The sequence below is a fragment of the Puma concolor genome, chromosome B1 (assembly GCF_028749965.1).
Source record: "Puma concolor isolate L17-30 chromosome B1, mPumCon1.1.hap2, whole genome shotgun sequence".
NCBI classification, from domain to species: domain Eukaryota; kingdom Metazoa; phylum Chordata; class Mammalia; order Carnivora; family Felidae; genus Puma; species Puma concolor.
The window spans coordinates 8,918,966-8,932,135 of NC_141670.1; the positions used below are offsets into that span (position 1 = coordinate 8,918,966).

General features: G+C 43.5%; 1 protein-coding gene across 1 annotated transcript; it reads right to left on the minus strand.

Moving 5' to 3' along the window:
- Positions 1 to 1,942: 1,942 nt before the first annotated feature.
- Positions 1,943 to 12,756, minus strand: AGA (aspartylglucosaminidase). The gene is made up of 9 exons (XM_025932922.2): positions 12,558 to 12,756; positions 10,560 to 10,713; positions 9,676 to 9,788; positions 8,272 to 8,384; positions 6,719 to 6,833; positions 5,702 to 5,777; positions 4,750 to 4,857; positions 3,648 to 3,781; positions 1,943 to 2,188 (listed from the first exon to the last, which is right to left on the minus strand). Exons 1-9 carry the CDS (start codon positions 12,682 to 12,684, stop codon positions 2,088 to 2,090), a joined length of 1,041 nt encoding a protein of 346 aa, XP_025788707.1. The 5' UTR covers positions 12,685 to 12,756; the 3' UTR covers positions 1,943 to 2,087.
- Positions 12,757 to 13,170: the final 414 nt, after the last annotated feature.

Below are 13,170 nucleotides of genomic sequence, written 5' to 3' on the forward strand. Positions count from 1 at the left end.
GGTCCCACCTTAACATAAACATTCTGCAAGTTTGAATCTGGCATCCTTTCCCTGTTCCAAGGCTCAATGTCAGGTTTACACAAATCCCCATACCTCATGAGAACCGTCAAAAGTTAAGATTTTCTCTTCTGGTCTGTAAGTGTAAAGCTGTAGGATTATTTCTCTCTTAGTTTACAAGTTCCCATTAGTCGCTGCTAATTCCAGATTTCAGATTTTCATTTGTAAAGACTCTGATTTGGTGGGCTAGTGTCCCATGAAAAGGAGGTATTTGCAGAATGACCTCCAAAGGCCAAAGCCACCATAAGACCGAAGAAAAAGGCCGCCAAGTCCAGCTTGACAAGAAATGGTTTATTGAGGGGACTTAGGGACAGACGCGTATCTTGGGAAGCTGCAAGATAAGCAGAGGTTCACAACCCCACCTCCTGTAAAACTGCTTTTTACAGCCCTAGTGGCTGGGGGAATCACCCAGAAGGAAATGTTTAAGCATTGTGGTCCCATCTCCAGAGCAGATCAAGGATGTTTTGCCCCAAGGATGTACTTTAAGGTGTGACTATACAAAAGTGTGTGTGTGTGTGTGTGTGTGTGTGTGTGTGTGTGTGTTGGCGGGGGTGGGGGGTGGGGGGCTGGGGCTGTGTTCCAGAAGTCTTCAGGTCACACACAGGTCCTCAAGGCAGATTGGTTCAAGATGCCGTTAGGTTCTCACAGCTCGAGCTGAGGGTGTTTGTGAAGAGGTTCTCCAGGCAATTATACAGGCCAGGTCTGAGAACAAATGACCTGAAAGCACTCTGAAAACTATAGGTTTCTAGCCCTAAGTAAGTTATAAAGAACACTGCATATTACGATCAGTGCAGAAAAAGATCAGAGCAGATATACTACGCTTTGAGAAGAATATTGTACATACAGGTTTAAGAATGACTCCCGATGTAAAAGATGATGATTTTGAAGGAAAAGATGATGCTAGAAAGGCACATGTGCACCTCTCTTGTTGTCAGATAGTTGACTGAATACTGACGAAAACAATACCAAGCTAGATGCCATTTTAGTGCCTATTTCTTTTGTTGTTGTTGTTGATTTTTGAGAGAGAGAGAGAGAGAGAGAGCAAGCAGGGGAGGGGTAGCAAGAGGGGGAGACACTGAATCCGAAGCAGGCTCCAGGCTCTGAGCTGTCAGCAGAGAGCCCGACGTGGGGTTCGAACTCATGAACTGTGAGATGATGACCTGAGTCACAGTCAGATGCTCATCCGAGATACCCAGGCGCTCCATTGCCTGTTTCTAAGTGCCATCACCAACCTCTACACATGAGATTCGTAACACCATAGTATCAATCAAGTGCCAGAAAACATTTTCAGAACAAATTATCATACTAGATATCAGTAGCTAAAAGATCAGAGATTTTTCTGGAGAAAAAACTTCACACGCTAAGAACTCCATCAGAGGAGGGAAAGGAAAAGAAAAAGAAAAAAAATTAACACAGTTGCTCATCAGAAGACTGCCCAATATTTTCGAATACATGCAAAAATCAACTTTATTATTAACAGCATTGTTTCCTCTTCCAGTCAGTAGGGAGCATTATGTAAAACTGATAATCAGTGATAAGAGACCCATCACTGTAAGGTAATGAAAGTGAATCAGGACTAATCATGCTGTGATTCATTGTTAGGTTGTTCTTAGGGTCTAAAAACTTGGGTATTCTAATTACTGTAAGTATCCAAACACCCATTAGTCCTTTTGGCCTCAATATGTCACTATGGAAATTAATCCCCAAAGTTGCAATGTCTTGAAACACTGAGCAGAGATCCAAGTATCACTTAAAATTTAAACATACAGAAAATACACACACACACACACACACACACACACACACACACACATTCATGTTCAGGGCATATACAAAGCTTAGATAAAAAGATCATCAAAAACGTTTCCGATGTAGAAACCGCAAGTGCTAATTCAGAGCACGTTTATTTTTGCGCTTCTCTTACACAGAGAAGGTAGGATACACGAGGCACGTGAGCTGAGGACGGTGCGTGACCTCTTCAGCCTTTGTTTCTTTCTTCTTTAAACAGAGATGGTGACAGACGAGAAGGATTAGATGCAGTCTACTTTTTCTTCACTCGGCTGAGTTTTTAGAGAATTATAAACCATGAAACTAAACTGAGTAAAGGTTGCAAGTTTACCGCAAGCGGCACCTGGGGCCAAGAAGAGAGAAAGTTATCCGGGTAAACAGAACGCACGTGAGTACGGTCAATACACACGTAGCTTCCTCGCCTTGCCGGTGGCGGTCGTGAACCCAACGCGAACAGAGCCACGCAGAAGCACGCTTTGTGCACGGACTAGCTGGAGGTCCGTGAGAGAAGGCCATCTCTTTGAACCTCAGAATACAGGCTGATCTGGGACTCTAGGCAGGCACGCGGTCATTGCTACCACTACTTTGTTTTCATATCCTTTTCTTGGCAAAAAAATAATTTTTTTTAGGCAAGGGCTTCACATTTTATTTCCCTAGCCACTAGGACGTGACCACGATCCATTCCTAATCCTCCCCTCCCCTTTCTCCCTGCTCTTTCCTACTTTCCTACTCCCGCGCAAAGCGAGACAAGCTCTTTGTTAAGACACTCTGTGTCTAATCCAGTTAGCCTCACTGACGCGGTTCCCTGCTGCCCTACCAGCCACACACCCCTATGGCAATAGGGGGCTTCTTCCCCGCCACCCCCCCCCCCCCGCAAACACCTTGCAGGGGCCTCTTCTAATGCCAATAATTTAAGGAACGAGTCAATTTTAAATTCATCTACCATTATATAATTGTCATTTTTACATCTTGTTAAATCCAACTCTGAGCCTTCTACGGTTTCTTTCTTAACACCGAATCAATCAAACCGACTTTAAATGTAAAGCCTTCTCCCCCGCCCCCCCCATAACGTCTATTGACTTTGGTATCTCAGCACTTAAAAAAGAATAAGGAATTCCTCAAACAAGTTTTTCAAATACAGAACTGTGGGAAGGAAAAGATCAAAGAACAATAATAAGCAGTCTAACCTAATAAGTTATATTGATCAGTAAGCTGTATCTCTTCCCCATCTGAAAATGCACTAATGAGAAGCAGCACTGGTTGATCTTGAAACACTTTGAAACGGTGATAGGCTCATATAGAAAGTTAATGAAGCAAAGGACATGCCTCAAATGCTGTGCAAAAATAATTCTGCCAACTTCTTTGGTTTACTAATTAGTAATACATTTTGTATCTTGGAGCCCCAAGAAGGTCTAAATGACTGAGACATTAATATAATGAATGGAAAAGAAGCAGGGAAGATAATTTGTCCCTATCGACCTCGAATTAATAAAAGCATCTGACTAGAGTTAGCCCATCTCAGCATGTACTGGAGCTGAAGCTAAACCTGACGTAGGACCAGTGTCAAAGATAAGAATTAAGAGCCAAAGAGTAGGTCATAACCACTAGCAGTCAACCAAAGGGGGGGTTTAGGTATATTTAAGGACTCTGGAGGTCTTGACGGATCAACAATGAACATAACAGGACCCGATAGGTCCCTGTTTCCATTGTATTGCGGCAAAAATACACCAGAGTATTTTTTAGCATATGTTTGCAACAACATTTACAAGTTCACACAAATACGAATTCCACATAAAACTTACCATAACTTCCGGTCACGTTGGCACATATCACAGCCCCAAAGAAGTTTGGAAAATACTTCTGAATTCTTGAAACCACTTTCCGGCAAGCTACGGTTGGATCTTCTCCTCCTCTCATATACTCTACAGCCTGGTAGCTGGTTTAAACAGAGGCGAAACTTAAGCATCACAGAACAAAGTCCAAGGGTGTTAACGCGAAGTTAAGACACCTAAAACCATCCGAGCTGTCACATGTGTGATGAAATACATACAGAGAAGTTGGTAGCACCTGTGAAAGCATCAACACGAAAGGAAGTAAACCTTGACCCCATGTCTGTCTTTTCAGCTAATCTGTCCCTCAATTTCAGATGAGGACTATTATCTTCGGCTCTGGCTGAGTAACTGCTACCCAGTAACAACAGCCAGAAGTGATAAAAAAAAAAAAAAAAGAGAGAGGTTGTATTTATTTATTTATTTTTTTTTTTTTTAAATTTTTTTTTCAACGTTTTATTTATTTTTGGGACAGAGAGAGACAGAGCATGAACGGGGGAGGGGCAGAGAAAGAGGAAGACACAGAATCGGAAACAGGCTCCAGGCTCTGAGCCATCAGCCCAGAGCCTGACGCGGGGCTCGAACTCACGGACCGCGAGATCGTGACCTGGCTGAAGTCGGACGCTTAACCGACTGCGCCACCCAGGCGCCCCGAGAGAGGTTGTATTTAAACAGGAAATGGGGCTACAATCAGTGGGGGAAGTACTGGGCATGTGCAAAACATCCAGTCATAATGATCATCTTTCAGTAATTAATTGCACACCGTGACTGACTTCCCCGCTTTTATCACCAATTATCACCCTTCCTTTACTCAGTGGCCTTGCATAAATCATTTAAATGCATCATAAGTGTTCTCATCTGTGAAGTAAAGCAAGAAATATTCTATTTCAGAGGACAATGATTACTTAATTTAAATTATCATCAAAAATGATAGGTGGAGAGTGTGGAGGTAGGATTTCTAAGCAGGGCTGGTACCCACAAAATCAGACTGCGTGGCACAAACCATCACTTTCTGTCTTGACAGACAACATCTCCCCTAAGGATCTCCAAGGGTCAGAGATGTGAGGACTCACACCTTGGTAGAAAGCGCATCAGGATGTCCCCATCCCCAGTGGCCGCGGCTGCTCCTGCGGTATCATCAGCATAGGCACCAGCTCCAGGTATCGGTGAATCTCCGACTCGACTGTGTGAGGGCACAGCACAGTGATTTAGGACAGGAGACCAAGAGTGAATTCACACACTGTTTTATGGGAGGTTTCCACAATAGGGGATGTTTCTAATTCGCCACTCAGGATCGTTTTAAGTAAATTCTTCATCAGAACACACAGATCAAAGGTTTTCATTAGTTTTTCAGCTAAGGTTTCCATAACCCTAATTATGTAAGAATTGGATAGCAGTTGGTTATATATCAGGACGGCACAGATTTACAGTGACTGTTCAATTATTACTATCCTTTATCATCAGATTTCTGGATTATCTCAATAGGTTCAAACTGGTTTTCCTCATCTATAATCTACTCCTGCTTTCTATCTGATGTGCCAAAATTTTACCAAGGTTTTTCCTTGTAATAAACCTTCAGTGTTTTTCTGCTATTTTAAAACAAAATCCAGAAATCTTTAAAGTGACTCAGGACTCTCTGAAATCTGGCTCCGGTCCTCCTCCCAGGTACCCGACATTCATGCTATTTCTCTCCCCTCCAGGGGGAGCCCTGATCTCGAGCGTGTACTACTCAAGCTCCCTTCCCCTCCTGAGGCTCAGGCTCAGCCCCCAGGATCTCTCTGCTGGTCTCCCCAACTGCCTGCCCTGCTTACTCAGGCACCACTCCCATCCCTGAGCTCTGCAGCACTAGCTGTGACGCCCACTCCTGTGGCACTTAGCACGTACTAATTTATTTTCGTTCACATTTACTTATCTCAGCTGTGAGGGTAGGGTTGTGCTTTATGTTTTGCATCTCCCATTAGCACCTTGCACATATTGGTTTACACTCAATACATATTTGCGAGATCTGTTCTTTTCGAAACACTAACCCATGTATTTTGAATTTTATACCATTTGTAGATGTACCAGCAGCAGTACGCCCCATCTTATGGACTACAACCATGCCTAGAAGTTAAAAAAAAAAAATCATTGCATCAACTCTGAGGTTTACCTCAAGTATAAAGAAATAATTGAACTGTTGGTAATATAAATATCCTCATTCATTAATTTCAGGTAGAAGAAAATAGGAAGCTCAGGAATACTGAAACTTATACTGGCTGTGTCATTTGTACTGTTTCAGAACCCAGTGTCAGCATCATTTGGTAGACTTTCCATATCCTTACTCTTCAAGTTACTCAGTTACCTTTCAAAGGTAATTCCAAAAAAAATCACTGATATAGAATAAGGGAAATTTTCAACATTATAGCTCAGATATGGCAAACAACATAAAATTATTAAAGAACTAACTACACATCAAATAGGGGCACCTGACTGGCTCAGTCAGAAGAACATGTGACTCTTGATCCAAAGGTCCTGATTTCGAGCCCCATGTTGGGTAAAGAGATTACTTAAGTAAATGAATAAATAAAAACTACAAAAAAACCCAACCAAATATCAAATAAAGATTTAAATATCTACAAGTGGATAATCACTAGATTTTAGGAGCCCTGTATAAAGTAATTTACCAAAATGTAAATAGATGTGATGAAAAGAATGTGTGTGCACGCTTATTTAGCAGTTAAAACAGTTAAAATCACCATCTGGCACTGTAAATAGGGATAAAGAAGTTAAGAACTACAGGAAGGCAGTTAAAAATGGCCAAACTTTGGGGCACCTTAGGGGCTCAGTCAGGTAAGCCTCCAACTCTTGATTTCAGCTCAGGTCATGAGCCCAGGGTCGTGGGATCGAGACCTGCATTGGGCTCCGAGCTGAGTGTGGGGCCTGCTTAAAATTCTTTATCTCTATCCCTTTGCCTCCTCCCCAGCTCGTGGTCTCTCTCTCTAAAGTAAAATTTAAAAAAAAATGGCTGAACTTTAACCATAAAAGTTATATAAAAGGCAAATTACCAATTGTATCATGACTGTAATTATCTCCTGTTTCTTTATAGGTAGGACCATCTTGCTTTAAGATACTAGGTGGTTTGTAAGGTCCACAGTATTTTGAAGCATCTGGCACAACATTCTGCAAACAAGATTTAAGTTTTATTTTTTAGGAAAGTTCATTTTAGAAATTGGCAAGCAGTTCCATACAATGACTAAACATGAGCAAGAAACCAAAAGGATGTCTGGTAACAGAAAGCTATGAATTAAAAACCAAAGATTAGCTGAGTCTTATGTGAACAGATAGATATAATTCTATTTAATACCTAGTCTTATCTCAGAATTACATAACGTAGAATAATAGACATCTATGTCTGGAAACGATCCCTGATTTTTCTCTCTCTACGGCTAAAGTTCTCAGCACAGTGGCAGATACAAATGAAGATTTTTTTTTTTATTAGATCTTAATCCTCAAAGGAATCAGGTACACAGCCCTACCTTTAAATTTCAGAATCTGTTCCCTGGCCAATGAAGAATTCTGAGATTTAAAGGAAAATCTATTTTAAAAACCTTTATTTCTGGGGCTCCCGGCAGCTCAGACGGTTAATTAAGCATCTGACTCTTGATTCCAGCTTCGGTCACGATCTCATGGTCGTGAGATCAAGCCCTGCATCCAGCTCCATGCTGATAGTGTGGAGCTTGCTTAGGATTCTCTCTCTCTTTCTCTCTCTCAAATAAATAAATAAACTTTAAATAAAAAAAAAAAAACCAAAACCCTTCTTTATTTCAAAGCTACGTTTGTGTGAACATATTCTAAGTTGTACTTGTAGATTCCTCTGTGGATCACAAAGACACAAGAAAATAATCCAAATCCATTAATTTAGGTTGTATATGTGGATTAGTATTTGATCAAGAAACCTACTACCTATGTCTTACTCATTAGCACACTTAGTGCCTCCCCTGACCTGGTTTTATCCATTTGCCGCTTTTAGATGCTAACTAAGCCCAGAGACTCCTTAGTTACTCAAACGTAATTAGGATTTGGGGGAAAAAACAGATGAGACCAAGGCAGTCCACAGAAGGGTTCTGGATGGCAAAGAAAACCTGAGTTATGCTCAGAGTCCCAGTGATTTAAGGATAAATTATCCTGGTGGTAACACACTAGACACCAAATAGTATAGATCCAGTCAAATAAGGGTAAGATAAGGGGTATACTCCACACAGACAAAATGTAAGACATATTCTAGATGAATGATTTCCAAACTTTGATTTTTTTTAGACTTGGAACCTTCTGTCACAAGGAAATACAAGCAGAGCAGGTCTGACTGAGGATGCCCCCTCTTCCTGCGGCACATCCATCAGTTTGAAAGCTACTGCAAGGAACCAGGAGTTTTCCATCAGAGATGTGCATGAGAAGCAGCTAAGGAACGTTCATGAACATCCATGCCCACAGAGTCACCTTCAGTCATTGTTTCTAAAGTGCAGCCAGGGTGATAACCAGCACCTTAGGCAACAGAGGGCAGACAGGATGTCACTGAGTATTTTCTAATGATCTGCTTGTAAGAATTATGTCTACATACCCTCCAGTAATTTGGCTGGCAATTCCGAGAAAGCCAATCTGAATGAAGGGCTCGGGAAGTATTGGTAGATAAATCCTCACTGATAAAGCCCATACTCTCAGCAAACTTGGTGGCTGGAGATTAGGAAGAGAAGGAAAATGTACATTAGTTAAGCACGGTTTTCTAAACAAAACACATGTACGTGGAGTGTTCTCAGCGGTCTCTTAAGTGGGGTATACCATCCTGGGTCGCACAAAGACTTTCAGAGCAATATTCAGACGGGAACGGTGTTAAGGCAGTTTCAACTGATCTTCTTGAGACCCTGGGGTGCGTATGGTAACAGTTCTCTGTTCCACCCCCTTCACGATCCACCTTCCTGTACATCACAAAAGGGAAAGCACCCCGCTCACCGACACAGAATCTTACTGTTCTAACTAGGGCGCCATACCCAGTGTTGAGACCCCACACAAGGGGCCAACTGGATTCTATGCGTGAGTAACAAACAGACCTTTTTGTTTGTCAGGCAGTTTTTAATTCTGGATTTCCGCACAATTGAAGGACATCTACTGGAGTTACTAGCTAATACAACATTAAAAACCGTATTTTGGGGGGCACCTGGGTGGTGCAGTCAGTTAAGCATCCGACTTTGGCTCAGGTCATGATCTCACAGTCCATGAGTTCGAGCCCCATGCCCAGCTCTGTGCTGACAGCTCAGGGCTGGAGCCTGCTTTGGATTCTGTGTCTCCCTCTCTCTCTGCTCCTCCCTCCCCCCCCCCAAAATAAACATTAAAAAAATATATTAAAAAAAGTATTTTGGTGGTGCCTGGGTGGCTCAGTTGGTTAAGCATCTGACTCTTGATTTCAGCTCAAGTCATGATCTCACAGTGAATGAGTTTGAGCCCCACATCGGGCTCTGTGCTGACAGCGTGGAACCTTCTTTGGATTCTGTCTCCCTTTCTCTCTGCCCCTCCCCTACTTGCTCTCTATATCTCATCAAAATAAATAAAAATAAACTTTAAAAAATGTTTAAAAAATTTTTTAAAGTGTATTTGATTATAGATCATGGTATGATTTTTGGCATATAACTTGGAAGACATTCAAGCAAGGGACAAAAATACACTGTTGCCCATCTTTTGATGTTAAGAATGCTCTGCGCTCTGTGCAACTAGTTTAGGAGGAGAAATGATGTTGACTCATATTTCCATCCAGCAATTATCTCCCCATACATAATGAACTAATTTTTAAAACCCTATTTTACAGATGAAGAAAGTGTGAATTTAGAAGTAACTTATCTGATGGTAAATAGATGTTAAGCAAAACAGCTAGAATTTGACCTTGCGTTGGCTTTTATCTACTATTTTATATTTTCACAGTGAGGAATATAGACAAAGGACTAGATGAAGTTCCAGTGTAGCTAAAATATACCTGACTCTCCCACTAAAAGCGTGTGTGCTGTATGTTCCAGAACTTTCCGTGCCACACCAATAGCGTTTTTAATTCGTCTGAGACCTCCCACTGCTCCTACGTTCATTGTAGTGCTGCAAGAAAAGAAGCACAGTAAGATTTGTTAAGGTACTTTCTCAGGTTCACAGATAAAAACTACATTGATTTACTCCAAGCAATAGCTTTGTAGGATAAACTCCACTGTCTTAACGTAAAGATGATACCACATCCATGAAGTGCATACAAATTCCCATGATCAGATAAATTAAGGAATAGCAAATCAACCTACAGCATACTCCAACAGCACCACAATTCAAAGTTCCTCCTAGCTTTTTTGTTGTTACTTTTGAGATAGCGGAAGCGGGGGAGGGGCAGAGAGCGAGGGGGACAGAGGATCCAAAGCGGGATCTGCACTGACAGCCCCAAGTCCCATGTGGGGCTTGAACTCACAAACTGCGAGATTATGACCTGAGCCAAAGTGAGACACTCAACTGACTGAGCCGCTCAGGTGCGCCCCCCTCCCCCCACTACCTGACTTTTAAACATGGCTTCTAAAGAGTTTTAAGGCTTCAGGTCATGCAAACCACACCGTACATAGAAGTCAGTTAAGTGATTGTTTACCACGTCTAGAGACGTATTTCTGTAGTGTGGGATTCTATGTGTTCTAAGGAGACTACTGCATCCATGTGAAATTTCTATTATTCTAATGACTTTCTCTTAACTTGTGTTTGGAAAGGCTGGGCACCATAAGCTAGGGGTTCTGACCTGATGAAACTTACGTATTCGTCCGTCTTGCTCTCAGTAGAAGCAAGTAGATCAGTAGAAGACTGATCAGTGTGACTCAACATGGGGTGAAGATTTCTTACCCGTCCATGATCATGGCATCCAGTGTGGTCTCTCCAAGTTCATCAGGACTCCCTCCAAAGCCCACGGTACCGTCACACTGTTCCCTCTCACACACAGCACAGCCCTGCTCAACTGCATCCAAGGGAGAGCCTCCAGATGCTAACGTCCTCCACGCTGTTAATCAAATCCCAGAAGTGCTGGTTTATATATTGATTTTTTTTTCCAATGCCAAATGCAACAAACCAGAAATGTTTTGAGCACTCATCTAAAAAAATATTTTCATGTTTACCCTTAAACAGAATTTTACTTTATTAAGTAAATGAGTGATACAGACAAATTGTATAATGCAACTATTTACTGTGAAGAATTTAAACACTATTGATGTAAAGTGAGGGTTTTTTATTTTTTACCTACTAATATTTCTATGCTGTGTAAGAAATGTCTTCTCTCCTTCAATTTTATAATTGAAGCCACTAAAAGGCAGTTAAATTGAAAGTTCATTAAATCACGGGCTTATAAATTTCTTCTGTATCATTAGATTATTAAAAATATACACAACGAGGACTTTTATTAAGGTAACATCAATCATGGCAAGTCTCAATAACCACTTCCTAACAGCAAATAATTACAATGTGGGCTTCACAGCGTTTAATCCATTTAATCTGCACAATAGCTTTTCAGGTAAGTACTGTCCAATTAGTCTCCTCATTTTAAGTTGGAGCAAACAGACCCAGACAGGTTAAGGAACTTGTTCAAGGTCACACAACTGGAACAGGATTCAAAAGCCATTTGGGCACCGCTTTGTTCTCTGGAGCCCCGTACCTTGGCAAGGGGTGGAAAGATCTTTGGTGGTCAATGTCTTACTAATAAAAACAGAACTCTTTGAAGGGAAGGTGCTACTATGGGTCATTTTTAAGCATTAGCTACTGGACCTACAGAATTGAAAGTGTATTTCAAGAAGTTCCCCCTTTCACTACAGAGAACCTTTATATGTCCCCTGCGCTGGCCACTGCACTTTTTCTCTCATAATGGCTTCAAGGCCGGGAATTTCTTTCTCACAGGCTGTTTCCGCCTTTTCTGAATCAGATGCACTGCCTCTAACACCCAAACTTATGTCCGCCAAGCTCTGGAGCCACTTCTGCCCCAGTGAGTTGTACCAGCAGCCTCAGACGGAGGGGGGAAAGGAGTCGGAAATTACTCTTGGGGTAGTAGGTCTTGGAATGAATGAGACAAACATATGCAATCCAATGAATAAATGACAAGTTCATGGCATGGACAGGATTGAATGAAAGCACAGTAGATAGGCACCTCACGCAGACTGGGCATTAAGAGCAATAAATCGCGAAAGAGGTGATAGTTTAGTGGTTCTCCATCTTAGCTGCAAATCAAAATCACTTAGAAAGCTTTAAAGGAAACAAAATAAATGTCTTGTTGCCAGCAGTTAAATCAAAATCTCAGGAGGTAGGGTTCAGGCACGGGAAGTTCCACAGATGATTTTAATGGCCAACCAAGATTGAAACTCTACGGCAGGTGGCAAATACAGAATGTCAGCACAGAACACCAGAAAGTAAATGTAAAAAGGGTCTGTATGGGAAATTAATAGCCGTTTGCAAAGCTGCACTTGAGCTCATGGTATTGGGGAGATCCGAGGGGCTAGAAAGGTGAAGTAGAACAGTAGACAAGAGACAGCCCCCCCCCCCCCCCCCCCCCCCGTGACAGCACTATGGATGTCAGGCAAGACCGCGTAGGCGACCGTGGAGGAGTCCCAGCAGAAAGGCCCTAACTGCTGCGGGTCAGGCAGCAGCAGGGCGGAAAGCATGGGGGCGCGGGGCTGAACAGGGGCGGAATGCGAAGTGGGGACGTAAAAAGCGGCTGCGGGCAGGGAGGACTCCGTAAGGGTCCAGTGCAAGAGGCGCAGCGGTGCAGGAGGTGCAGGAAGGCCCGGAGGTGAGGCTCCGGTCCCCGCCCAGGGGTCAGCCCGCCGGCCGCAGCCCCCGCCCCCGGCCGCCGCCGCGCACCTGCTTCGGTCGCGTTCCTAAAGGGCCAAGTGTTGAGGACCAGGGGCAGAGGGCTGGAACTGCGCGCGAGGCCTGGGCCGAGCAGGAGCGGCACTAGGAGCAGAGGAAGGCTCCATTTCCGCGCCATGGCCGCGCGCCCGGCGGAGAGAGGCCCGCGCGGCCGCTGAGCCCGCGGGGCCGCGCTCGCGGAACTCGTGATCGGCCGCGCCCCGCGCCCCGCCTCCCGCCGCCGGACTCGGCGGCTCCCTCGAGGGCGCGGTCAGGGCTCCCTCTGGTCTCGCGAGATTGGCCGCCGCGGGACCGCCGAAGCCGCGGAAGCCGCGGCACCCCCGGAGGTTCCTGGCCTGGGGGCGCTGTGGCTGGGTGCTCGGGGACCCTTCAGGTCCTCCGGGGTTTGTGTTTTCTTCGAGTTGACCGAATGATTGCCGTCCCCGTTGGTAAAGGCAGACTGAGTCCTGTGTTGAGAAATCAGTATGAAATTTACGCAGTCCGCGGTTGCGTGGCCGTGGGAACATTTTCATTGGCTTTAACCTTATTCTTTACATTAAAAGCTGAAGTCGACAAATTTCCAAATTCAAAATGTACTCCAGGATCCCTGGCCTCAGAGATCTGC

What these genes read in the sequence shown, in the direction of transcription:
- AGA (XM_025932922.2), bottom strand. Translation starts at nt 12,684, where the DNA reads ATGGCGCGGAAATGGAGCCTTCCTCTGCTCCTAGTGCCGCTCCTGCTC. An exon ending in GATGCCATGATCATGGACGG is followed by an intron (nt 9,789 to 10,559) that starts GTAAGAAATCTT and finishes CTTTTCTTGCAG; the next exon opens with CACTACAATGAACGTAGGAG. An exon ending in ATAAAATTCAAAATACATGG is followed by an intron (nt 4,858 to 5,701) that starts GTTAGTGTTTCG and finishes GCCCTCACACAG; the next exon opens with TCGAGTCGGAGATTCACCGA.